Source organism: Myotis myotis, unplaced genomic scaffold, assembly GCF_014108235.1.
Source record: "Myotis myotis isolate mMyoMyo1 unplaced genomic scaffold, mMyoMyo1.p scaffold_m19_p_2, whole genome shotgun sequence".
NCBI lineage: Eukaryota > Metazoa > Chordata > Mammalia > Chiroptera > Vespertilionidae > Myotis > Myotis myotis.
This window is the reverse complement of record NW_023416324.1, coordinates 164,798,462-164,826,178: the sequence shown is the minus strand read 5'-3', so window position 1 is coordinate 164,826,178 and position 27,717 is coordinate 164,798,462. Positions and strand designations below refer to the sequence as shown.

Below are 27,717 nucleotides of genomic sequence, written 5' to 3'. Positions count from 1 at the left end.
AAAAAAATAGAACTATCTAGGTAGCCAAGAACAGGGAAATGATAAAAATGAACTCAGTGAAACCATTCAAAAGAAAACGCTCAAAGACTCTGATTACACAGAAAATGGTGATGAGCAACATGAACTGAAAATGTCATGAGACACAGCTTCACTGCTGTTCTTTCATATTTTAGTTTAAATGAAGGTTCAATTTTATAGTTTGATCTGTTAAAAACACTCCAAATGCTTTAAATATAGAATATAACTCCTACTTTGCCTAAATTATTAAAAAGCTACATGTTGGGAAAATATAAGATAATCAAGAATAGTGATGGTGTTTATGTAGCAGTAGAAGGATAACTGTTTTTCTATTTTAATGTAGTTTTCAGAGCTTCTCTTGTGAATGCATGTTGCTTTTAAAACAGGAAAAGCAGTAAGCATAGTTTAGAGGTAGTCTGAGTACAGACAGGTGATCCTGATGCCATGGAGGTTGGGGGAAAGGAGAGGCCTGGACATGGAGAAGTAACCTGGATGTCTGGGGCGAACACCAGCTGGGACCTCCTCAGACTTAACTCAGAGCTTTTCTGACTCAGCCTTCCTGGGTGGGACCACGAGCTTACGACCCACCCATGCTCCATTCTCACTTTCCAGGAGAAAAAGAACACTATGAACCAAAATAGCACCAATTACACAGGAACAAACTCATCAGCAAAGCCCAAAACAACAGCAGCTTCTATGATTAAAAAAAAAGGCAGCAATAAAAATAAATAAATAAATAAAATAAAATAAAATTTAAAAAAAGGGCAGCAATAAAGAGCCGTGACCAAATTGAGACGGCACTAACGGTGCCTGAAAACAAAGCATCCCGGGCACACTGCAGGAATTCAGTGTGGACATCCGCACGCGGCCACATGCCTGCCACAGCCAGACTGCTCGGCAGAACCCCGCCTGCGGCAGCTCGGGGCTGCTTGTTTCATTTTAGGAATGTCAGGTTTTAGTAACTCCTAACAACTCTCTTCTTAGGAAGCAGACTTTGGGCAGCTGTAGAAATGAGTCTCTGCCAGCACATTATCATTGGTCTGGAGAACTCCAGGAAAGACTGGCATTTGGGTCTGCCCGCTGCCCTCCTCACACAGCCCCTTCCCCACCGTTTGCGGTCCAGAGGCATGGACTGCACTTGAGGGACACCAAGGATCTGATCTACCGCATGCCAGCAAAGCTCTGGCCAAAGCCTTGTCCCTGCAGACATCCCTCCCAGGCATGGCCAGCTGAGCTAGAGCCCAACCCTGGCAGGACAGCCAGAGAGACGGAGGGACAGCAGCCTGGGGCTCCCTAAGCCGTGTCATCCACACTTCACAATTCACTGCCTGGCCCTCCCTGACACAGTGAGGCAGAAGTATCTTCTCACCCCAATAATCCACAAGGAGGATTATCTATTTCCCCTCCCTCTGGTGCCTCAAAGCATGAGATGGCCTGGAGTCTAGCACAAGGGAGGGAGGAAAAGGAAGGTCAGGCCTCCTCCAAGGCTTCTGCTAACTCCTGTCAACTCTTCGGTCACAGCATTTCATTCAAAGGAAATCAGGCTTGTGGGACAACAGGGCTGGTCAGGCCCTAAGGATCCATCTAGTCGACACTTTTAAACTAGTTTAATCATGGAACTCTTTGATCAAATAGAATCCTGCTCCAAAGCCTGGTCTACACAGTAATCCATGGGCTCCTAGGAGTGAAGGTGGGGACAGGAGAGGTGGGGTAAGGTAGAGCTGCTCTCTCTTGGCTCCCCAAACTACAGAGCCCCCAAGGGGGTTCCTGTGGCCCTAGACCAGGGGTGGGCAAACTTTTTGACTTGAGGGCCACAATGGGTTCTTAAACTGGACCGGAGGGCCGGAACAAAAGCATGGATGGAGTGTTTGTGTGAACTAATACATGTTAACACTGCAGCTGGTGAAGGAGCGGAGGGGAGAGCAAGAGAACCCTCCGCTCTTTCGGCTCCGCGGGCCGGATAGAACAGCCGAACGGGCCGGATCCGGCCCGCGGGCCGTAGTTTGCCCACGGCTGACCTAGACTCTTCTGATCAAAGCAGCTCACTAGATCAGCCTCATCATTTACAGGTGGGGAAACTGAGGCCTCCAAAGGCAAACTGGCTCAGCAAAAGGCACACAAGCACTTAGTGGCAGAACTAGAACCAGCATCTGTATCTGTCTTTCTCACCTAGAACCCAGGAGAGCAGGAACACACCTTCCTCCAGCCTGAGCACCTGCACCAGGCCTGCCCAGAGAGAGACACCCCTGCAGCCCGCCTGACGGAGTGGAACTAACTGCTACTTACAGAATCAGGCCTCCGTGTCAGACAGCTCTGCTGCTTGAATGGCTGTCTAACGCTGGGCAGGCCACTCAAGTCCTCAGTCTCTCTCATCTGTACCCTCGAAGGGTGGGTGAGAGGACCAGAGCTGGCAGAGCCACACCTGGTTTCTGTGAAGAATCACAAATGCTTGCTCTTCTCCCCGTGCCCTTGTGGTGAGCTCGTCTCCTCCTTCCTTGGACCCCTGCTCAGGGAAGCTCCTGAGCCCTTGCCTTGCAGCTAAGAGAACACCCAGGGGCCTGCCTTGCGGAGATAAAGTCTGGATTTCTCTGTGGTATGACAACCCGCCAACAAAGCCCAGCTTCAACCTCCAACTCCTGAATTCCTAGCTTACGAGGGCCCTTCAAACTGTAGTGTCCTCGACACCCCTTTCACTTCTGGTCAGCTGGGCCAGAGCAGCAGGCCTCCACCAAGTGTCCTGGCTGTCCCCTAGGCAATGACCCCAAAACTCCCCTTCTCACCTCTAAAAGGCTCAGGTCATATGGTTCACCGTGGCCAGAAAGTGGGCAATCTCTAGGGCTCCAGAATCAATCAAGGACCAGCTGGAGGAGAAGAATCCAGAAGCCTGGGACACCCCTCGAGTGAGGATACCCGCCAGGCTTCTAACCCAAGGATGACCAAACCTGCCAGCACTCCCACACAAGGTGGACCTACCACACACCACATTTCTTCTGCCCTGGAGAGACCAAAGCCTAGTAAATCCTTTAATTGGGTATCGGAGTTTCCAAAAAAAGTCCTATTCAGTCATAATTTGCACCTCTCACATCTAGATTTGACATTTTAAAGTCAGATAAGTACAGATTCAAACTAGAAAGAACAGGGTCACAGATGTGGATGGAGGGTCACCAAGTCCTACCTGCCCTTTATCAGATGAACAGAGTCCTGAGGCTGGTTGCATGCAAGGGGCAGGGAGCCCAGCTGCCCTGGACCACACTGCACCACTCATACTGCGGGAGCTATGCAGCCTAGGGCCCCGCCCTTGATTCTCTGTGCAGGAAGCTGTTACATAAAGGGTATTGCTGGCCCCCTCACCCTCTCTTTGTGGAGCTCCTCCAATCAGGGCACTGGCGGTGCTGGGCCCAGGGAAACAGAGGCAAACATCAATACCAGGGGCTCGTGGCCCAGGTTACCTTTGGGCATGATCTGATGCATGGCAACTGAGAGGAAGAAGATGGAGTCGCTGTAGTAGGTCCCGGAGCCAGCGCTGAAGTGCTTCTGCATGGCCTCCACGATGGGGAAGAGCTTGTCGGTCAGCACGGCGACATCGTGGAAGACGACCTGCAGCAGGGCCGGAGGAAACCACAGGAGTGAGCAAACCGGCTCCAGACGCCCAGCACCCACGTGGGCCACAGGGGGAGACACACAGTGCCTCTCCATGATCACCAGCAGGGCGTCCAAAGTAAGAGCTAAGGAACTGGGAACAATGGGAAAGCAGCAGACGCTGGCTACGGGGACGGGGACATCACACGTGAAGGGTGTGCAGGCACGCACCTGGGGGGTGTAGGGGAAGAGGAGTGGAACGAGGCCAGGAATGAGAGAAGCCCCCAGTCTGCTTTGTTTCTGAACTTCAAGCTGGGCCATCCTGAAGGTAGTTCTGTGCCCAGTGACTGGAAACCATGTGGAACTGTCTGGTCCTGAAATTAGGACCCTCAGCACATCTGAGTAGCTGGCCCTGGTGGCCACTACCCATTCCACAGGCCAGCCAGGTGCTCCACTTCCCCTGTCCAACAGGGTGCACAGTGGCAGGGGCCCTGGAAAATGCCCAATGCCACAGGAAATGCATCCATTGACCCAATCAGCACTTCGTGAGTGTCCTGACGTTTTGGAGGTGCTGTGAGGGGTATAAGGAATAAGCTCAGAAGATTTAGGGTCCACCGGAGTTCTGCGGTTTATTCTCACATACACATACCGATCCCCATGACATCCTGGGACCTCAGTGAGGTGACATCACTATCACAGCTCCCAGTTAAAAACGAGAAAGCAGATGTTCACAGAGGTTACACTTGCGCAGCGTCACTTCGCTCATAAGTAGCAGAGCCAGAACTTGAACACTGGTCCCATTTCCAAGCCCCATGCTCTTCCCACTATAAATGCTCCTTCTTTCCTTAACAGCAACCAAATGGGGAGGAAGACATCAGCAGAACCAGTGATTAGAGTGGACAAAGCACTAATAAGACCCTAATGAGTTGGTTTCCTTATTAGACATTAGTCCATATTGAAGTCCATCCCTCATGCAGCCCCAGCCTCATCCAAGACACCAAGTAACCATGCACTCTGCTCACATATTTCTGGTAAGTTTTCCCTGCTGCTCCATGCTCCCCACAACATCTAGAGCACCCCACTGTGCACAATAAATGCAGCCCGAGCCAGAGCCCAGATATCCTTCTTCCCCTTCCCCGCTCACAAGAGATCTGCTGATGACCCTTCCACCTCCCTCTTCCCGGGCAGCCAACAGAACAGGACAAGCCTGGAGGTTGCCACATGCTGCTCAGCCACCACCACACTGACCCCAAGGCCAAGGCCCTCCCTGAACAGGGCGCCAACAGCGAAGGAGAGGTCACGCGAATCCCCTGACAGGCTTGTGTCCGTTGTCAGTGGCCATGCCAGCAGGAGAAAACACGGGTGTGGGTGGTGCCCGAGAAGTTCTCAAGCAGGTAGGGTGCATTTTGCCATTCGCTCTGCCCAGGTCCCTTCCTGGCCCAGTTCCATGGTGCCCCCTGCCCCGCCTGCACTCCCTGAGCCTTTGGTTGTCGAGCCTCTCAGAGCCCTGCCGTGGTGGTAAGCCACCCTGCCTGCTTTTCCCTGCTTTAGGTTCTGCTTTTGGCCAGAAACCTGTTTTTATCTGAGCTCACTTAAGTGTTTGCTTTTGTCCTTAGGTCTACTTAAATTTCTAAAATGCTATTAAACTCAGAGAAACTTATATGGCATTAGCCCTCATCATTCCCCAACTATAGCCCTTTAAATCTTTTATGTCTTTAGAAAAGTCTTTTTTAAATGTCTTGACATTTCCAATGTACTACTTTCCTTTACCCTTTTTCTGACTGCTTTTTTTTTTTTTCTTATACTTTGACTTTTTCTTTTTTGTGGCCTCTTAACCTGCGATGGGAATTCAGGCCAGCTCCACAGTTTCCCAGCAGATACCAAATTATATCTTTCTCCTCCCACCCACCAGGACCTGCCTGGCCCCCCGTGACTTCCTGACTACACAGGCATCACAAACCCTGACAGGGGTCCCCTGCCATGCCCCCCTCCAGCCGCTTCTGGTGTGCCTCTCGAGTAATTTTCTATCCATACAGACTCACTTCTCTCTTTCCTTGGCTTCACATCCTCCGACGGCTCCTCACGGCCCTCGGTTATAGTCCAAATAGCGTGGCCCATGAGGCCCTGCACTAGCGGCTCTGGCTACCCACTCTTCCCACCCTCCCTCCTCCCGGGATGGGGCAGAACTAAATCCCGCAGTCCTCACCCTGCCCACCACAGTGCGGTGTCCTATGTCCTTGTATATTTGTACCAGCTCTTCGGACTGTCTGGAGCCCCCTCTCCCAGCCCTACCCCTTCCTGCCAGCCCCCACCTGCCTGATAAACCCCTATCCAGTCTTCCAACATTGCTTGGGCACCTACCCCAGCCTTTGCACAGCCTCCCACGACTCATCACGCCCTCGTGTGCACCCTGTATCACACAGGGGGCGGCTCCACCTCCCTGTCTGGCTCCTCTGCAGCTCTGCTTCTCTATCCGCTTATGGGCACTCCTTGAGGCCAGAAGCTGTGACGGGCTTTGTGTCCTATGCCCAGCCCTTGGCCCCATGGCAGGCCACGAATCAGTACAGGTTTGCTGAACTAAATGAACGGCACTTTGGGCAACTTACTAAACCTCTCTGAGCCTCAAATATAGAAATGATAACACCTACCTTCTCTGGTGGCTGCTAGGACCACCTGGAACAGGCAGATAAAGTGCCGGCTCAGGGGTTGCCACGCTGCCCTGATTAGTCCTGAGTGTTGGCATCCTGCCCCCACCTCCCTCCACGGTCCCTGAATCCCTCTCCTCGCAGATCAGTCTTCACTCATGAGCCAGCTTTTCCCTGTGAGCCTCATTACACTTCCAAACCACTGCTGGGATCTGGAATTTTACAAGAAACTGGAGCTGACAAGAGGGCTCTCACAGAAATAGAAGCCTCTGCATTCATTAAAAAAGGAGAGAATGGGTATGTGTAAACACACACACACACACACACACACACACACACACACACACACAGAGCAGGCAGGGCCTGCCACAGCCAAGACAAGAGACACAGAGATTTCAGCAGCCAGATTCCCCCTACTCAAGCCCCCACCTCACCCGAAGTTTCACAGGAGATAATCCCATCCCATCAGCATTAATGGATTTATGAGAACAAACTGTACTTAGTACACAGTTCCAAATGCTGCACGGTAAAGCCTGCTCCAGTGAATATTTCATATAATAAACCTACTTACAAGTAAATTAATATGTTCCATGGAGTACACTTTATGCAGCAAGAAGCAAATCACAGACACTGCAAGTGGGAATCACAACACCCAGGCCTCCCAATGTCTAAAATAGGTTGCAAACCGTGATCTCCTGAGGGCAAGGCCTGAGTCTGGCACTCTGAGGCCCGCCCTGCCCAGAGTCTAGTGCCAGGAAGGCGCAAAGAAGCAAGAGCAATGGAAAAAGAGGAAAATAGAGGAAGAGGGGCAGAGAAAATGCCACCCTCCCTCCGTTCCTCCTCCCTTTCAAATCCCTCATATCAGAGGTGGCAAAAAGAATTACCATGTAACCTAGAAAACCAGGAATATAAGGTGACTCCCATATTGAAGCCAATTGGCCAATGAGACAGACCCAAAAGAGTGGTTTGCACCAGCTTGACTACATGATTTTTTTAAAGAATAGTTTATTTAGCCCGGCCGGTGTGGCTCAGCGGTTGACCCAGGAACTAAGAGGTCACCAATTCGATTTCCAGTCAGGGCACATGCCAGGGTTGCGGGCTCGATCCCCAGTAGGGGTGCATGAAGGAGACAGCCATGATGCTCCTCTCCCATCCCTGTTTCTAGCTCTCTATCCCTCTCCTTTCCTCTCATTAAAAATCAATAAAAACATACTTTTTTTTTTTTTTTAAAAGAATAGTTTATTTATTTTAGAAATAGAGGAAGGGGGAAGGACCAGAGAGAGAGAAACATCAATGAGAGTACATCGATCGGCTGCCTCCTATACCTCCCTTACAGGGGATCGAGCCACAACCTGGGAATGTGCCCTTGACCAGGAATCAAACTGGCAAACCCTGGTGCACAGGATGACTCCCAACCAACTGAGCCACAGCGGCCAGGGCTTGACTATGTGATTGTTAGGGAAATAGACTAAAAAGTCAAATCACCATTTGTAATATATATGTATATTATATATTATATTACATATTATATTATATATATTCATTTATATGTATATTTAACATAAAAATAATGTTAATTATAAAATACTAGAGGCCCAGTGCACGAAATTCATGCATGGGTAGGGTTCCTAGCGGTGGCCAGGACCTCCCTTCCCCTGGCTGCCTGCCACTGCTGCCAGCCGGGGCCTCCCTTCCGGCAGTTGGCCAGCCGGCCCTGCCTGCTGGTCGAACTCCCAGTCGAGGGGACAATTTGCATATTAGGCTTTTTATTATATAGGATTATTTCTCCAACACCCAGCTAACAAAATGACTTCTTTTTGAACTCTTCATGTGCATCCTCAACCATAAGGCCTTTACCAACCCTAGAACCCAGCTAAGTCATCCAGGCAGTTTTCCAGAACACATCCTCCTGGTCATCCTTGTAAGATGTTAGCTACAGCTCCAGGTGAAATGAAGTAGGATGTTGTCATTGGAAATGGCATCCCAACCCACAAGAACCCATGTTCATGTCATTAAAGCAGTTGGGTTTTCCATAAGCCTATAGTCATATATTTGTAGCCACTTACTACCTTCCTTTAAGTGATGTTTAGAGGCTCACTTATATCAATATTCCACATTTATACTTATGAGATCAAAACCCCAGGAATAATGAATAAACCTGTTACATTTCTTTGCCTCCTTTTAGTCTTAATGAATGCTGCCATGTGACTTCTAGAAGCACCCAAATTCAGTATGACAGGTTGTTTCAGGCGAGGTGTTCTCCCGCTGTCCTTTGCTGTCCGAAGTAAAGCATGCAGTTGAGAGGGCAGTGTGTAATGTGAGATTTTGAAAAGTCTCGCCTCTTTTAATAAAGGGCAAGGTGGGGGTGGGGGAGGGGAAAGGCTTGCCTCATAGCCACCATGCACAGCACATTCCCAACACTCCCAGCATGGGGAGGCCAGAGCAACCAGAACAAGCCCGATGCCAGGCACAGGCCGACGTTTCTGCGAGCCTGGCCCTGGGCTTGCTGGCACAGAAGGTCTGAAGAACCACGCCACTGCTCCCCTAAACGTCCACCGGGGACATAAAGCCATGCCAAGCCTGAGCTCAGCTTGGTAGAGAAAACTCATTTATCACTTGGCGTGCCCCACTGGGAACCAGGTCACGCCATGCTCTGGAGGAGCCAAGAAGGGAGGTGGCAGGAGCTGGCCCAGCGCACAGGGAGACGCCAGGTTTCCAGGAAACACTAATGCCACTTAAGGAACAACAGCTCCTCCAGCCACAGACAGCAGTGCTCAGCCAGGGACTGAGCTGAGCTGCCGAAGAGAAGGGTGACAGTGAAAAGCTCTGAGGAACCTACCCACACCTAACATTCCTGGCGCACCCTCCACATGCTGGAACCAGCTACTGCAGGAACAGCAAGCAGGAGTCCACTTGCCCCGAGGGGCTGCCTGGAACGCTGGGTAGGAAGGATTCTGTGGCAACGTCTGGACTCGCCAAGAAAGTGTGCCATCATCAACGGCAATGGGTAGACAAACTCACCCTCCCCCGAGTGGAGCCATCACCCCAACTCTATGGACACCCAGCTTGGTTGAAATCATGCCAGCGATGAGAAATGGGTGCCTTCTGAGAGTCAAACACAGGCAGGCATGGGGCTCACAGTTCTAGGTACTTACTCCAACACTCAATTGTCTGACAACCCGGGTCAATTACTTAAACTACCTCCTCTATACAGTGGGAAAATGGTGCCCATCTCATAGGGCTTTTATGAGGACTGCAGTAGGAGCTCAATAAAGGACAGCTGACATAATCATCCCATCCCAATGCAATTAAAATGCCTTTTCCATGCAAGAACACCTAGATCTGAGAAAAGAATACATTCTGTAATAAAGAGCCCAAGATATACCGCATGCCAATAATCGGAGCTGCCTGGTTCTGAGGTGCTCTGACTAGGGTGGAAGGTGGTCCCAGGTCCTGCCTCCTTCTACACTCAGTCCACACCCTGGTCTCCCCTAGGGGCTGCCCAGTTCTCAACCAGAAGGTTCCTCCCACACTCTTCATGCTTAGCGTAAAGTAGCTATTTGCAAATCATGCTTCTAAACTTACTAAAACAGTCCAAACCAGTAGGTAGATTAAACACAATTTTTATTAAAGAGGTGCTAATATATCAGAAAAAGTCACTAAGTGAGGATATCTGCCTCACAATTAGAAATAACTTATTCCCTGTGTTGGTTCCCTGCGTGTAAACCTCCCCCAGCCTGGCCAGGCACCAGGGAAGGCAGGAGGAAAGCCCTCCTTCAGTTCAAGGAGCAGGGCAGGTTGTCAGGGACCTGGCATATTCCCGAACAGGAGCTGCTTGTGCGTTCTCAGAGAGGGGGGGTCTCCCACCACCCACCGCCCACAGCACTCCTGAACAAGCATCACAGAGTGGCTGCTCTGAGGCCGTGGATGAGAACAGAGTGGGCCCCACCACAGGCTGGTCAGTTCCCAAAAATGCATTCCTAATCTATGTGATCTTCGTAATCAATTCCAACAAGAACTGGAGAGAAAATGCTTTTTTGGAGGAAAAGATTACTTTCTCATCTACTTGCACTATAAATGCAAGAAAAATCTAACAGACGGGTCATTTTCAATGCCACAACATGCCAAACACTTTTACACCTCAGGGCCTTTGCACTGGCTGTTCCCTCTTGCAGAAGGATCCTCCCAGAATCTTCAGATGTCTAGGTCCTTCACGTGATTCAGGTGTCAGTCAATTCCTGAGATCTTCCCACCCCCCCCCCCCCCCGCCACAAACACACACACACACACACCCTGGCTATTCCATGTCCAGATTTATTTTCTCCATAGCACTGTCACCACCTGACATGTATTTTTAAGTGTCTAGTCATTTACCACGTGTCTCTTCCCAGGCTGACCAGCCCGTAGGGCACCATGAAAGAGGGACCTGGTCTGTCTTACTCACTGCTATGCATCCAGCTTTAGCAAGGCTGCACACACAGTGGGAGCTCAGCAAATGCTTGCTGTAAGAAGGAATGAGCAAACAGATGAGCAGAGGTAAAAGCATCCAGAGGACAAAGCAACAGGACAACCTGTTCCAGGACACAAGTGCTGACTCTGCAGGGCCTGTTCCCGGGAGACCTGAGAATCCGCAGCCCCTTCCCAACCCCGGGACCTCCCTAGGTGTGGCACATACTTCCCATCTCCATCCCAGCCTTTACCCAAAGGAGAGGAATTTCTTCCCCATGAGGTTTATTCTAAACCTTCAGGAATATGAGTCTTCCTGTCACCTTTAACCTGCTGGTTAGAACGTCTGTAAGGCTGGGCTGCAGTATCTCACTTTGTCACTAGGAGCTGTTGCCTAATAAATTTTGTACCCAACCTGCAAGCTGCTTCAGAGTAGCTATGCCCTATATTTTAATATTATTCCTGAAATTGTATCTTCAAAGGTGTTTCCTTAAATGAAGTTTTCCTGGACTAGGAAGAGATAGATAGATAGATAGATAGATGATAGATGACTGAATGATATCACTTATCAGTGCTTCTTCACCACCTCCAGTAAGTTTAACTCTCTTTAAAACCAAAAACCTCCCAGGATAAATAAAAAATGCTCTCAATTTGTTGGTTTCAAATGAGAAAGCTAAAAATTACCATTGATGTATAGTTTTTTATAAGGAAAATGCAAATCCACAGGTTGGGCCCCTCTGTAATGTGACTTTTCTCGCTTCTGCAAGACATCCTAGAGCAGCGGTCGCCAACTGGTGGTCAGTGAGGTCCAAAGGGTTGGCGACCGCTGTCCTAGATATAATTCCATTTTGTCAGGCAGAACCCCAAGCAGCTGAAGAGGAAAAAAGAAACCTGCCGTCGAATTTCCAAAACCCATCCTCACTTTACTCACAGCTCAAAAGCTACAGCACTTCCTGGAGTCCTCACAACAGGTGTCCAGTCACCACAGAACACCTTGTCTGGTCCTCCTGCCCCTCATCTCCAACTCACACTTTCTGCAGCCCCGCAGTTAACCGGGTCTGCAGTTAACGTTAGGACATCTACCAGATTCCCAACACCTCACCAGAGATGAGCCATATTCCAGTTCTCCGAAACCTTGGTATGAGCAGGGTAGGGTACGACAAGGAAGAATGTAACATGAGGCAGGCCCACACCTGTGGGAAGGCCGCCCAGACAGAAGGTAATGGAGGGCCCAACACCAACAGGAGACGGCCAGGAGGGTGGTCTGGATCCGAGCTCTCGCTGGGGAGTCTTGTAAAATGCAGACTCCTGGGTCCTGGCCCAGCCCGGGCATTCTGAGCCAAGGTCTAGGGTGAGGCTCAGAAATCTTCATTTAAAAACCACCCCAGGCCTAGCTGGTTTGCCTCAGTGGTTAGATAAGAGTGTTGGCCTGTGGACTGAAGGGTACCGTGCTCGATTCTGGTCAAGGGTGCATGCCTGGGTTACAGGCTTGATCCCCAGGTGGGGCATGCAGGAGGCAGCCGATCAGTGATTCTCTCTCATCATTGATGTTTCTCTCTCTCTCTCCTTCTCCTTTCCTCTCTGAAATCAATAAAAATAAAATTAAAATAAAAAATTAAAAGTCTGTGGTTGAAAAAAATAAAATAAAAACCAGCCCAGGCCTGCAACTGTCACGAGAGAAGCGAGTGTTATTCCTACATACCGGGCCCTGCTGCTGATGGCGGCGCTGGAGAGGGGGAGCTGAGCTGTGGGCATGAAGTGTAACAGAACAGACTTCACCACCTGAAAAGGCTGCTTCAAGTCCAGATCAGGCAAAGAACAAACCGTGAAACAACCAACAAGACCGAAGAAGAGTGCACTTCAGTTGAAGACGCAACACTTGATCTGAAACAAGAAGTTTGTGCCTATTCAAGTGCTCTGAGCGAGCTCTTCCCGACGCTGCTAATAGTCTTTGTTTTCTTCAGTGCTGCCCTGTGAGACTGCTTGGTGCAGCGGCAGTTGCATTTTTATTAGCTTGATAGATCATTTTCTCTCACTCTTTTTCTTTTTTTTTAATACTGGCAACTTTCTTCAGCCTTTGAAACGGGACCTGAAAAAAAAGGATCAGCAAATGCTACTGAAAGTGCAATATTTGATTATCACGGCGAGATGAGCTGTGATCCAAACCTTCTCCACAATAATGGATGCAATGGGTACACCGATGGTACTTCAGCAGCACTGCGCAAAACTGGGGTTATTGAAAAACTGCTAACCTCTTACGGATTTATTCAATGTTCAGAACGTCAAGCTAGACTTCTCTTCCACTGTTCCCAGTATAATGGCAACCTGCAGGATTTAAAAGTAGGTGATGATGTTGAATTCAAAGTATCATCTGACCGGTGGACTGGGAAACCCATTGCTGTTAAATCTTACTGGTGAAGATAAAGCAAGAAATCCTCCCTGAAGACCAAATGAATGGACAAGACATGTTTTATCTGACTTACACCCCTGAAGACAAGGAAGGGAATGTTCAGTTGGAAACCGGAGATAAAATAAATTTTGTAATTGATAACAATAGACATACTGGTGCTTGTAAGTGCTCGAGACATTATGCTGTCGAAGAAGAACCAAGCCCGCTGGCAGGGAGTAGTTGTCCCAGGAAGGAGGCGTTTGGCTTTACTGAAAGAGGTGATGTTGTAAAAGAGATATTCTTTCACTCTAGTGAATTTAAGGGTGACTTAGAAGCCTTCCAGCCTGGAGAAGAGGTGGAATTCACAATCAAGGACAGAAATGGTAAAGAAGTTGCAACAGATGTCAGACTATTGCCTCAAGGAACAGTCATATTTTAAGCCATCAGCTTTGAATATTTTGAAGGAACTGTATCCCAAAGTTACCAGTAAAAACCAGAATGACCCACTGTCAAGATGTTAAAGTTAATTTTGTGATTCCTAAAGGACTTCCCTTTGGAGACAAAGATACAAAATCCAAGGTGACCCTGTTGGAAGGTGACCATGTTAGGTTTAATATTTCAACAGATCGACCTGACAAATTAGAACGAGCAAGCAACACAGACATTCTATCAAATACATTTCAGTTCACTTATGAAGCCAGAGAAATGGGTGTAATTGCTGCCATGAGAGATGGTTTTGGTTTCATCAAGTGTGTGGATCGTGATGCATGCATGTTCTTCCACTCTAGTGAAACTCAGTTCCATATTGGAAATGAAGTAGAGTTTACTGTGGTTCCTGATATGCTCTCTGCCCGAAGAAATCATGCTATTAGGATTAAAAAACTTCCCAAGAGCATAGTTTCATTTCATTCCCATTCAGATCATTGTTTTCTGGGCACTGTAGAAAAAGAAGCCACTTTTTCCAATCCTAAAACCACTAGCCCAAATAAAGGCAAGAAAAGGGGGCTGAGGATGGTATTGCTTATGATGATTGTGGAGTGAAATTGACTTTTCAAGCCAATGATGTAGATGGATCTACTTCTCCTCAAATAGGGGATAAGGTTGAATGTAGTATTAGTGACAGAGGCCTGGACGACAGACTGCAACCTGTGTGTGACTTTTGGGTCGTAATTCTAACTCCAAGAGGCGCTTGGGTTATGTGGCAACTCTGAAGGATACTTTTGGATTTACGGCCAATCGTGATAAGGAAATCTTTTTCCATTAGAGTGAGTTCTCTGGTGATGTCGACAGCCTGGAACTGGGGGACACGGTCAAGTACAACTGGTCCAAAGGCAAAAGCAACAAGTCAGTACAGAAAAAGTCAACAAAACACACTCAGTGCATGGCCTTACTGAAGAAGCAGATCCTACATCTACTCTGGTAAAGTCATTCGCCCCTTGAGAAGTGTTGATCCAACACAGACTGAGTACCAAGGAATGATTGAGATGGTGGAGAAAGGGGATATGAAAGGTGAGGTCTATCCATCTGGCATAGTTGGAATGGCCAACAGAGGAGACTGCCTGCAGAAAAGGGAGAGTGTCAAACTCCAAGTGCGAGTCCTGGGTCAAAATGCACAGACGATGGCGTACGGCATCACACCTCTGCGTAGGGCCACTGTGGAGCGTGTGAAAGACCAGTTTGGCTTCATTAACTGTGAAGGGGGAGACAGCAAGAAGCTCTTTGTCCATGTGAAAGAAGTTCAGGATGGCATTGAGCGACAGGCTGGAGATGAGGTGGAATTCTCAGTGATCCTTAATCAGCACACGGGCAAGTGCAGCGCTTGTAATGTGTGGCGAGTCTGCGAGAGCCCCAAGGCTGCTGCAGCTCCACGACCTGACAGGTTGGTCAATCGCTTGAAGAACATCCCCCTGGATGATGCCAGTGCCCCTCGCCTAATGGTTCTTCCTCAGCCCAGGGGACCAGATAACTCAATGGGACTTGGTGTAAAAAGAAAGGTCTGTCAGGCTGGTGTCACTGACTAACCACATCCACAAAGCACATCATTAATCCCCGGTGATCAAGTCGGGGGGATTCTGGTGAAGGGTTCTGAATATCTCCCTCTTCATCCCTCCCGAAAATCTGGAATACTTATTCTATTGAGCTATTTCACCAGTTTTTAACACCTTCCTCATGTTATGTTTAAAAAAATAAATACATTTAAGAAAGCCATTTTAAAATTTTAAAAAATAAAAACCACCCCAAGTGATTCTGTTGCAGACACTTTGAAAAGGGAAGTGGCAGATGTGCCCCCTAAGTTGGACTGCCTCAGGGTAAAGGCTGGGTTCAGCTCTGGGAATCAGACTGCAGGAGGCTATGGGAAAACTTCTAGAGGGTCCAAAGGAGAAGACCAAGGTGGTGAAAAGTCCAGAATCATTTTACTGAGGAGCAGCTGAAGGATCCGTGGGTATGTGCTCTGGAGGGAGGGGGGCGTGTGGGGGGAAAGAGGACTATACCATCTCACAAAGATGTCAGGCTGGTCTCTCCAGCTCCTCCATCTATCCCTATGTTTTGGTGTCTTGCCTGTAATGAAGACAAAATAAATGGCAAGGATAAACCCCCTTCCCCTTTCAGACCTCCATTCTGTGTTGAATCAAGAGTCCCCAACAGAGGAATTAAGCAACCAGCCCTGAGGACGAGCAGGCCCCAAGGACTGGAGGAGAGGAGAGCCCAGGCTAGGAACTGGACGCGTGCCCTCTGAGTGCCCAGTGTGGCTGCACCAACTTTCTTCCCCTCACCTGTCCTTGTCCTTCTCACCTCCAGTAAAAGAGGCCTTGTTAGCCCAACAACACAGAGGTTGGGTATACAGGAGAATAACCAAGAAAAAAGGTTGGTGTGCCTTTCAGGTGCTCCGCTCTGAACACCTGTGAAGTCCTGGGCCTTCCAAGGGAAATTCCAGGATGACCACAGGAACTATGGCAAACTCCTGGGAAGGAGCCGTGTCCTTGGAGGGCAAGGAAGCATCTGAGAAAAGACGAACGTGGAGAGGAGTGGAGCAAGACCAGGGGAGTAGCTCAGATGCTCCTCTGAGGCTGCTTATGAATGAACCAAAATGCAACTCCAAAAAGTGAGGGGTTGCCCTAGCCGGTTTAGCTCAGTGGATAGAGCACTGGCCGGCAGACCGAAGGATCCCGGGTTTGATTCTGGTCAAGGGTATGTACATTGGTTGCAGGCTCCTCCCTGGCCCGAGCCCTGGTCCGGGCTTGTGCAGGAGACAACCAATTGATGCGTTTCTCTCACATCGATGTTTCTCTCTGTCTTTCCCTCTCTCTTCTACTCTCTAAAAATCAATGGAAAAATATCTTCGAATGAGGATTAAAAAAAGCAACGAGGGCAATAAAAAAGGTCTGGGATAATCTTCCAGACTCTGTAAGTGTTCATGACCAGTTAACGGTGACATCAGACTGTGGACCACACCTTGCAGATAATCTTGGCATGGCTGCAGGGTTCCATAAGCATGAATCCATATTTTCCATAGCACGGTTCTGCATCCAACTCTCACAGCCCCAGGTCAGCTTCACCCAGCACCCATGCCCCGCTGCCCCGCCTCCCAGGCTCCCAGGCTCCCTTCCATCTCTCAACACTGAGCAGTTGTCCTTAGAAACAAATGCACTCACTCACTCGCTCCCTGCCTTTTTCCAGCACTCACTAAAGAATACTCAGTGATCCTCCTTTTGTTAGTTTGTTTTTTGTTTTTGTTTTCTATTATTGAACTCACTGGGGTGACATTGGTTAATAAAGTTATTCCGGTTTCAGGTATACAATTCCATAATACATCATCTGTATGTTGAATTGTGTGTTCACTACCCCAACTCAAGTCTCCTTCCAGGTGATCCCTTTTAAAACAATCAGTCCTTATAATAATCTCTTAAGTCACCTCTTTTACCAATCATGAGGTTTTGGTTTTTTACATTTAATGCTAAATTTTCCTGACCATAGAAGGCCGTTTTCTACAAAATAGTATTTCCACCACAAAAGATAAATGATTTGAGAGAGAGAGACGAGGGAAAGGAGGAGAGATGGAGGAGAGGGAACCTGCATTGCCCTGGCTTCACTGTGCAACCTGAGCCTACGCCGAGCTAGTCTACCTCCTCACCAAGAGGCCAGGCTGTAGGGCGGTCAGGCCTTTACCAGATTCCTCCATTTGTTCTCTTCTGTGTAGTCATCTTTCATGACCTATGACCTCCCAAAGAAAGCTGCGGTTTTACAAGTGACACCAACAGGGATACACGTAGAGGCCTTCCTGGTCCAACCAGGCGGGAAGGTGGCCTGCCCCACACCCCACACCCCACTCCCCACACCCCCTCCCCAGAGGCCGGGCCCAGCCACGGTCCACACTGGCCCGGTCCCCACTGGCTCCCGGCCTGGGAGCGCCCTGTGGAGTTCAGTCCAGTCAGACTCCAGGACAGCCTCTGTCATTGTCGGAGGCTGCCCACTGTCCTCGGTATCACAAAACACCCCCTGTCCAGTGTGCCCCAAGATGGTACAAACCTATGGAATGGTACAAAAGGACTTCTAAGAGGCACACAGACCAACCATTTTATTTTAATACGTATGGATTTATTTTAATATGTAGAATACTAGAATAATTAGTAAAAGCACCTTAGAACTATGATTGCACAGGTATTACCTAAGGAGAGGCTAAGGAAAAGGGGGGGGGGGGGGTGAGTCCGTTGAAACTACATATTAAGTAGGCAAGGCTGCAGGCAGTTCTAGGATGCTGGCAAACACCATGAAGGAAACATTCTGACGACCTGACTTCTGAGACTCTGTTTCCTTCCATCACCTTCTGCTGCGGATGAGATGATGTGTTTAAAATGCCAAATGCCGAACTGGCCGCCAGGTGTTCACAGACCGAGCCCTGCCCTCCCCAAGGTCACAGGGCTGACGTCAGAACCGGTTCTCCTGATTCCTGTCTAAAGCGGCCCCACTAATCCCCTTCCTGTAACCTCAGGCTAAGGCAGCCTCCTGGGCCCGTGTTCCAGACCCCGCACTTCTCTAGGCCCCACCACGCTGGGCACTGGCACGTGCTTACCGTGGGACCACAGAGAAATAAAACAAGGCGTGTGTCAGGCAGCAGGATGGACAAACATGAGCTCATGGGATTCTCGCCATGGCCTGTGCGTTTTAGAGCAAAGGTGGCCGTGGCCAGAGAGGTGAAGTCACCTGTCCAACGTGACTTGGTGGATGGCCAAAGCTCAGATTTGAGCCCAGGCCGTTCTGATTCCAGGATGCAAACAGCCTCTCAGTCACTAGGGACTGGCCCCACTCTGCCTCTCTCCTATCTATTCCCTCCCAGGGGCAGAGCCCCTGACTGTGTCCACACAAACCCAGCTCTGCCCCCTGAGGCCACAGCCCACGTCTGAATAAACTCTAGTGTAGAAAACCTGCTCATTCCTCTAAACTATGAAGGGCCCTTTTCCTGGATGGGTCCAGAATCCCCCTACTTTTCCACCCCCACAAGCCAGCATCCCCTCCCCCTGGGCTAGGACGGGTCTCCCTTGCATTCTATCTCCCACACAGTGGCCAGTGGCCCTTCTCTACCCAAAACCCAGAAGTGGCTGAGCCTATCCCTCCCTCAAAGCCAGAACCCACCCTAGGCCTGGCCTGGATCTGGCCTCCTCCTGCCAGTTCTGCCACCCTTTCCTGCCTAATTCCCCAGCCTCCTCTGCTCCCCAGCCTCGCTGCTGCTCCTCAAACATGCCAGGCGCCTCTCACCCCAACCTCCCCCTTGCTGTTCCCACCACCCAGATACTCACTCTCTCAGGAGCTGCCTGGCCAACCCCTTCACGCCTCACTAACAGTGTCCCCACCAATCCAACGAAAACCCGCCATCGCCCTGTAGTCCAGATGCCTCTTCTCCTGCTCACACACCTATGATTCACTCACCTCCTGGGACACTATATAATTTACTTATTTGCTTATCATGGAGCAGCAGAGAGATGAAATGAAACCTGACCCTTTTTGAGCCGCTACTGCACTGTGTCTCAGGCCGCAGAGTAGACAAATGATAGTGGCTCATTTAACCAGTTAACTGCCACGGCATTTTGAATTTATTTTAAAAAGGTCTGCAGACGCTTATGGCGTACTAAAGCCTCTTCCTCCCAGAATGGAAGCAGCACAGGGCAGGGACTGTTGGCCCGTTCTGTCTCTGTCGTTCACTGATACAGACGGGGTGTATCAGTGTCCCGGGACCAGCTGGCCCCTCAGGCACACAGTAAACACCGGCTCAGTGAAGGGTCACCTGGCAGCAGTACTCGACGGGGTTACATGGACCTTAAAAATGCTCGTCTCTCAGAGCCCCCTGCTCCTTAGCTCTGGCCTTCCTGAGCGTCCCCTGAGGGCCAGCAGCAGCCCTTGGCTCCCCCTCTGCCAGCACGAATCTACTCCCCCGCCCCCCCCCCCATCAGCCCCGAGATCGGAGGCCCTTTCCTCGAGCTGTATGAAAACAGAGGCCACTTCACATTTCAGGCCACCGGGAGGAGACAGACAGGCCACAGCTGCCCAGCGAGGCAGCCCCTGACTCCCCACTGTGACCTGCCAGCTGCCCAAGGCTCAGCCTACGGCCGTGGCCAGGAAAGTGGGACCACTTTGCTAATCAAAAAAAGTAAAAGAAGTGGGTGAGCAACACATGTACAGCCAAGAAGCCATTCAGGTCACTGATGCAACTCAGCAACCCAGAGAGGGGGACAGGTTACACAGCAGGTCACTGGGAGAGCCGGCTGCAAAGCCAGGGCCCACGCCTTCCCAGACAGCCCCAGGGGTTTGAGTCAAGACTTGAGTAAAGGCTACTCCTCCTTGAGCTGGAGGCACCGTCCTCCCTCCCCTCACCTACAGAGATTCTGAAAACGCTGGGAAGACTGGTTCATGTCTCTACACAAAGAGGAGCTTGTCATGGTGCTAAGGAACACTCAAATTTGCCCTCAGTTTCCCCCTATCCTATTCTCAAGCTGCCCTCAAGGTACTGCCTCCTGACACAAAGGTAGCAGGGCCCACACCAAGAGAAGGGGTCTATACCAATGCTTGGGAGAATGTGGGGTATGCGAGAGACCACCGGGTTAGACAAGAGCTTAGCAAGATCTCGGACAGATGCATACACCCAGGTCAGAGATGCTCCTGCAGGTGTGGAACCTGGAGAAACCCAGCAACTGTGTGAATGCAGATGTGTACCTGCATGTTCACTGAGCAGTGTTTGTGATGGCAAAACACTGCCATCTGTCAGAGGGACAATGCATAAATTGAGCTCTACCCATAACAAAATCCTACACAGCAGTGACAAGGACTAAAGAAGATCTACATGTATCAATATGTAAGAAATATTAAGAGAATATATATGAGATCACTTATATAACTGTTCAAAATATACAAAGCAATGAAATATATATAGCTATGCATATATAGTGGGTATATGACATATATATATATATATATATATATATATATATATATATACACACACACACACACACACACACACACACACTGAGTGGCCAGATTATTATGACCACCCCATCAGTACTTCATTGGGCCACCTTTTGCCTTCAATAGTGCGGCGATTCTTCTTGGCAGTGACTCCACGAGATGTTGAAAGGTGATGCGAGGAATCTGACACCATGCCTGATGAATAGCACTGTCCAGTTCTGTGAGATTTGATGGTTGTGGAACCAGCTGCCTGATGGCTCTTTTAACTTCGTCCCACAAACGCTCAACTGAATTGAGATCTGGTGATTGTGGGGGCCACCGAAGCAAGGTAAAGTCTCCCTCATGTTCTTGAAACCACTCCTGCACAATACGAGCACCGCAGCATGGCGCATTGTCTTGTTGGAAGAAGCCATCTCCATTGGGATATGCCATCAACATGATAGGATGAACTTGATCATCAGTGATACTTAGGTATGTTGTGCTATTCAGACGTTGTTCCACACGAATTAAAGTCCCCAAATCATGCCAGGAAAATGCCGGGAGCCGGTCCATCCTTGCTGTTTCAAGGGACCTGCCATATGGCATACTGTTCTTAATATGTTTGCTCACCTTCTTGGCACTATGTGTTTTAACCAAGGTCTCCTCTCTGAGAAAGGTTGTTTCCCCAGGTAGGGATTTTCCCCTGAAGTTAGGGAGGGAATAAAACCTCTTAACTAAGTGCCAGGCGGGTAATTAATCACTTTAACTACGAACAATCGTGCTTAAGCTACATAATCTTTACTCCCTGGAATGAAGATAAGAAACGCCCTAACCTTTGTAATAGAGACTGATAGGATTGAATCAACTGGTATAAATACAGATGCAACAAGACAGCAAGACACAGAACTTAGAATACAGAGCTTAGAACACAGAACTAAGAACACAGAACCTACACAGAACTAGAGACAGAAGAACTTCGCTGGAGAGAACATGGCAAAAGATCCTGGACTGAACCTGACTACAGAAATGGGCAAGAGAACCTGACTAGAACCTGGTGACTGAACCTGGCTGGAGAACCTGGACAGAACCTGGCTGGAGAACCTAGCAAGAGAACATGGACACAGAACCTGGCTGGAGATCTGAAGCAGAACCTCTCTGGAGATCCAGACCAGAACTTGGCTGGAGATCCTGGCTGGAGATCCTGGCTAGGCTGCTGATCAACTGAACACTGTCTCCGTGTCCTTCCTTCTTCGTCGACTCCGTCTACGCCTTTGGGAACCCCTGGACCTGCTGGGGTTGGACCCCAGCAGGAAAACATGCCCCAAACCATAACACTGCCCCCACCAGCTTGAAGGGTTGTACTCATGTGTGTGGGGTGCATGCTTTCATGTTGTTTCCGCCAAATTCTCACTCTGCCATCTGCATGATGCAACTGGAAACGTGATTCATCAGACCACATGACTTTTTTCCAATGCTCTACTGTCCAATCCTTGTGTTCCTGTGCGAGTTGGAGACGTTTTATCTTGGTAACTGCAGACAGCAAAGGCGTTCGAACAGGCCTTCGGCTTCCATATCCCATACGATGCAGTGTACAGCTAATTTGCCTACAAACGTCAGGTGGTCATAGTAATCTGGCCACTCAGTGTGTGTGCGTGTGTGTGTGTGTGTGTGTGTATACAAAGGCTGTTAAATCGTGTTGTTTACCCATATCTTCAGAAAAAAAATCACTTCTACTATCGTGGTAAACAACCTGCTTCCCTATTTATAATGGTCTGGCCCTCTAGCAACTTCAGCACAAAATTATAGCTAATTTGCCTACAAATGTCAGGTGGTCATAATAATCTGGCCACTCAGTGTATGTGGTAAAAGTAAAGGTATAAAACCCCAGTTCCATAAAGCACACCACCTTCTCGTGGGTGATAAGAACAAACACCTCAGTGGGGAGTATTAGAGAAGAATTAGGGGTGGGCTAAGTCTATAATATCTTGTTTCTTTTTTTAAAAGTATCTAAGCAAATATGGCAAAATGTTAGAGCCTATTTAACCTATATAGTAAGAAAATAAGTGTCTATTACATTTTTTCTGACTTTTTCTGTATTTTGATATCTCAGAATTTAATGTATAAAAATACTAAAAATAACATTTTTTTAAAAATTTCATTTTTTAATGAAATACGGCCGAAACCGGTTTGGCTCAGTGGATAGAGCGTCAGCCTGTGGACTGGAGGGTCCCAGGTTCGATTCCGGTCAAGGGCATGTACCTGGGTTGCGGGCACATCCCCAGTAGGGAGTGTGCAGGAGGCAGCTGATCGATGTTTCTCTCTCATCGATGTTTCTAACTCTCTATCTCTCTCCCTTCCTCTCTGTAAAAACTCAATAAAATATATATATATAAAAAAAAAATAAAATACGACATAGGAGGACAGAGAGCAGGACTATGCGATGTAAATTAGCTGGCAACACTCTCCATAATAGAAAGGCGAGAGAGTGAGCAAGGAGGAGCAGTACCGCTGGGTCCTGACTTTCACATGTTACTTGGTGGGAGTGGGACCATTTAGGATTGTCAAGTGAACCTGGAGAAGAGTCAAGGAAGGGTTCCTGGAAGTGATTCAAAAGAAGAAAACCATACACACAGAGATGTTCGCTGTGGTGTTCTTTATAGTGTTAAAACTCAGAAACCCACAGAATAGTTTACAAAAGAAATGTGACATAACTTACACTACAGCCACACAATCATTAAGTGCAAGACCAGACAGTAAGATAGGAAAGTGCTTGTGAGATACCCCCCATGTTGGTTCCCACGTTACATGAAATGAGCAGAGACTCGAATTCCCCCACTACACCTAACGTATGCTGCAAAGGGAACATGGAAAAATTACGATGGTTCCTTAGATTTAGAGTTCTATACTCTCTGTAGAAGCCGGTCACGGGGGGGGGGGGGCGCGATGGGTTCCCAGGGGGCCCTGGCACTGCTCCCAACTGCCCACTTTTCTCTAAGCTCTTTCTCCTCCCACACCCAGCCCACGGCCCAGGATTCCTCAGAGCTGTGTATAGCATAGGTCAGCTCACATAAGGGGAGCCCACTCCCCGGCACCAGAGATCCTTGTAACAGACACGGCAGGACGCGGGTTGACAGGGTGCAGACCTGGAAATGGGAAGCAGCAGGATTCTCTACAGGACCACCCCCATCACATACACGGGCTGGGCCCCTGGGGACTAGCAGGGCCGGGCAAAGGGACAGTGGGTGCCTTTCAGAAGGTTCGGGGGCCTGCACCTGCGGAGACCCACTCAGCTTTATTCTGCAGCAGCCATTCAATGTACACAAAACACAGGCGAAGGCTGGGCAGTCACAGGTGGATGAGAAAAATGTGTCAGGCCAGGAACAAAAGCCGAAGGCAAACAAGCACAGAAAGACCAGCATAACCCAGAACTGGCCTCAGAAATAAACAAAAGGGACAGCAGGCAGGGAGAGAGCAGGAGACCTGGTCCCAGACCCCTTGTCCACTGACCAGCTGTGTGGCCTAGAACAAGCTGCTTGGCTTCTCTGGGCCCCAGTGTCCTGGGAGGTAATAGGAAGGGACAGGGGTACATGGCCTTTCCAATTCCCTCCAGCCCTGACTTCTGGTGACCTGCTGCCAAGTGAGGGAGGTGGGGCTCAAAACATATGGTCCTCTAAGACCCCTCATACTAAACAGAGGCCACCAGCTGTAAGGCCGTGTGTGAGGAGGTGGAGGCTCAGATGGGTTACAACCAGGGCCTCTCTGCTCCCAAATGTCACAGACCTCATTTGAGCCCAAATCTTGGGCTCCAAGCCCTGCGCTCCTGCCCTGGGGCCTCTCCTTGGCAGGCCCAGGACAGAGGCTGCTGCTGGTGGGAGGCACGGTGAGCTGCAGTGAGGAGAGGAAGAACAAGGGTGCTCCCAGGCCCAGGCCGACCAGAGCAGGCAACAGAGGCCAGCCTCCGGGACAACCTCCGCCCGCCCACCCTACTCGATCACTTAATAGGGCTGCTTAGCTGTAATTACCCCACTACACATAAAACAAATGGCTTTCATTTAAAAGACATTAAGTTAATGGCAGGCTTCGTGCCAGGTGACAGGGCTCTCTGACCTGGGGACGGGGGTTGGAAGGTGGGGTTGCCCCAGTCATCCTGACCAGTCAGTCCTCTGCCGCCCACGGGCCAGTGTGTGACTGGGAGGCCAAAGGCAAGAGCCGAGGACCGGGAAAGGTGTGAGGAGGGAAAGCGGGGAGCCCCTCCAGGTACTCCCTGCCCTCCAGTCCTCTGAGCACCCTCCTGGGGCCATTGGTGCAGGAGGCCTCCGTTCTCAGCCCCTCCCGCTGGGGCCCAGCTCCTCCTCCCCCGGCCAGAGACAGACTGGGGACGCTCCCATTCACCGCACTGCATGGCCCTGAGGTGGGAATCCAAGCCCACCTGTGGGCCACACTCACGCTGCCTGCCAGGATCAGCACGCAAGTCACGGTGCCCCTCCCACCATGCCTGCGTCTCGGGGATTTGGACCACTCACCCAACTTCCCACTAAACGCCAGGACACCTGGGCTGCAAGAGCTCGTGGTGGGTGAGCCGGGCCCCACCTGCACAGAGCTGCAAGCGAGCAAGCGACACATTTCCCCTTTTTAAGAGGAAGCCCGCCTCCCGCACCCGGAGGGCTCCTGCTAGGTGTGATGAGACCCGATGAGACCCCAGATGGAGCAGAAAGGATGCGCCAGCGCCTGCGGAAACTGGGCTGTGCTGGGGTCACAGGGCGGGACCCAGGAGGGTCGAGGAGGCTCGTGTGCAGTCACTCCCGCCCCTTCCACACTCTTCCCTCTGCTGAACTGCAGGGAAGCGCTGACGGCCTCTCCATCCAGGACCCAACCTCCCAGCTTTGCATCCACCCTTTTCAAAGGGCCTCATCAAAGCAGGTTTACACCGCACGCAGGAAGGAAACGATCGCCCACAATCACCGCGCTGACTCCCTTTCATTTCAGTCTTCCTTTCTAAAACAGTGGGGGACGGATGCTAGTGGAGAAAGAACAAAAACTGCTCTGCGTACGCCCTGGGCTTGCAAGGCGGCAGAAACAGCGCGGGCGGGTTCCAGGCGCCGGCCTCCGGCCAAGCAACTATGGTGCCACGGTGCCCTCCAGCGGCCGCACGGCAGGGCGCACACGGCTCGTCAGGGCAGGAAGCCACCCAGCCTTGGGGCAGGAGAGCACTGGGCCCAGGACTGGGTCTCAGGGAGGCGGGGTGTGGTGACACGCAGGAAAGGCAACTCCTCCTCCTCCAGGCCGGACGGCCCGCGCACTGATGCCAGCTCTGGAGCTCCCTCCAGCGCGCACCCCCAAGCAGGACACACCATGAGGTTTTCCTCCAATGAATATTGCTGCCCGATACTGTCTCCCTGGATGATCTCAGGCACAGGGCAGCTGGAAAATCAACCCCGAGGGACCTACAAAAGTCTGGCCTCCTGGAGATCAGTGTGCTGCCTTCACACCCCAGCCAGAGATATCCGTAAGGACACAGGGAGATGAGGCCCCGCTGAGATGGGTGACAACAGGCCCTTACCCGGCCTCTGCCGTGGGAGTTAGGGTGAGCTGGCTCTCACCTTCCCTTCCAAAAGGGGCCAGAAGCTGCTGATCACACCCACCCTCAGGTAGTGGAGGCAAGGGCCTGGGCTGGTCCCAACCCAGCTCTGGGTGGATCTGAACAGGTGGCTGTCCCTGCACCTGGGTCTGTCAGCTCACTGGAGGCCCGGCTGCACAGCCAGGTCCAGAGTTCTCTTCCCGCTCCACTGCTTGTGGACTCTGCCAGGCGCTGTGAAGCGAGTGAGACTGAAGCTGCACTGCAGCAAGCAGCCTTGTTCAGACTGAGTGTGTCTGTTAGGGGCCGCTGGGCTGGGAGATGATACAGATTGTGAGGTGGGCTGCAGCCCACCCCGCACCACTCCCTGTCTTGTAGTGTCTCCTACTCCCCAAGTCATGTCACCTAGTCCGGCCTCATGGGTTAGTGTGGGAAACCAAGTAAGACACCAGGCATCTCAAATTTGGGGATGCCTGATGGGTGCCAGTGATGCCCAGATGAGACGCTGGTGAAAGCACTTTTGTACGCTCTGAAGTGCTGGAAGAAAACTGTGGTTACTGTTATTCTCCTAATCAAGTCTTCACAGTAGTAACACTCCCTCTTTCATTTTAGGTAGAACATGACGGTACATATCAGAAATTTCCAAACCATGTTCTTCAAAATACAAGTGTTTCCAGAGAGACACTTGCAGGGTGAGGGGAGGAGAGTCAAGGTACCTGTTTTTTCTTCTAAAATGCATTTTAGTAAAAATGTAAGAAAAATACCAAATAAATTCATGTTTGTTCTTATCAATATATAATCATGTCATCATTAGTCTTTAGGGAAATGCAAATCAAAACCACAATGAGATGCTACATCACACCCACCAGGATGGCTATAATAAAAAAGGCAGACAACAAGAGCTGGCGAGGATGTGAAGAAAACTGGAATCCTCCATACATTGCTGGTGGGAATGAAAATGGTACAACTCCTTCTGACAACAGGCTGGCAGTTCCTCACAAAGCTAAATAAAACTGCCATATGACCCAGCCACTCCACCCCTAGGTTTATACCCAAGCGACCTGAAACCATAAATCCACACAAAAACTTGTAAATGAATGTTCACAACAAATTATTCCTAACAGCCAAAAAGTGGAAACCTAAATGTGTCCATCAACTAATGAATGCATAAAATCTGGTATATCCATATAATGGAATATTATTCAACCATTAACAGAGAGAAAGTACTGACACATGCACACAAACCTTGAAAACACTACGCTAAGTGGAAAAAGCCAGGAACAAAGAATTACATAGTGAATGACTCCATTTATATGAAATGTACAGAATAAGCAAATTTATAGGGAGAGAAAACAGATTAGTGGTTGCCAGGGCTGAGGGGAGAAGGGAAATGGGGAATGACTGCTGAGGGGTATAGGATTTCTTTTGGGGTTGGTGAAACATCCTGGAATTAGTGGTTATAATCGAACAACCTTGTGAATAAGTTAAAAACTACTGAAATGCGGCCTGGCCAGTGTGGCTCAGTGGTTGAGCATCGACCCATGAACCAGGAGGTCACAGTTTGATTCTTGGTCAGGGCACATGCCAGGGCTGTGGGCTCTATCCCCAGTAGGGGCAAGCAGGAGGCA

General features: G+C 49.8%; 1 protein-coding gene and 1 pseudogene across 5 annotated transcripts in view; one reads left to right on the top strand and one right to left on the bottom strand.

Annotated features, from left to right (window-relative positions):
* Nucleotides 1–27,717, bottom strand: part of XXYLT1 (xyloside xylosyltransferase 1) — a 184,825-nt gene that overhangs the window by 148,929 nt on the left and 8,179 nt on the right. For 4 of the 5 annotated variants that reach the window (XR_004974017.1, XR_004974018.1, XM_036349273.1 and 1 more), the window contains exon 2: nt 3,468–3,615. Coding sequence is in view for 3 of the 5 variants with exons in the window: in XM_036349273.1 (XP_036205166.1) it covers nt 3,468–3,615 (148 nt within the window). In the remaining 2 variants the exon portion in view is untranslated. Of the gene's footprint in view, nt 1–3,467; nt 3,616–3,828; nt 3,934–27,717 lie in introns of those variants that run through there. The other variant, XM_036349274.1, reaches the window with a different exon arrangement.
* LOC118676027 lies at nt 12,837–15,275 on the top strand (annotated as a pseudogene).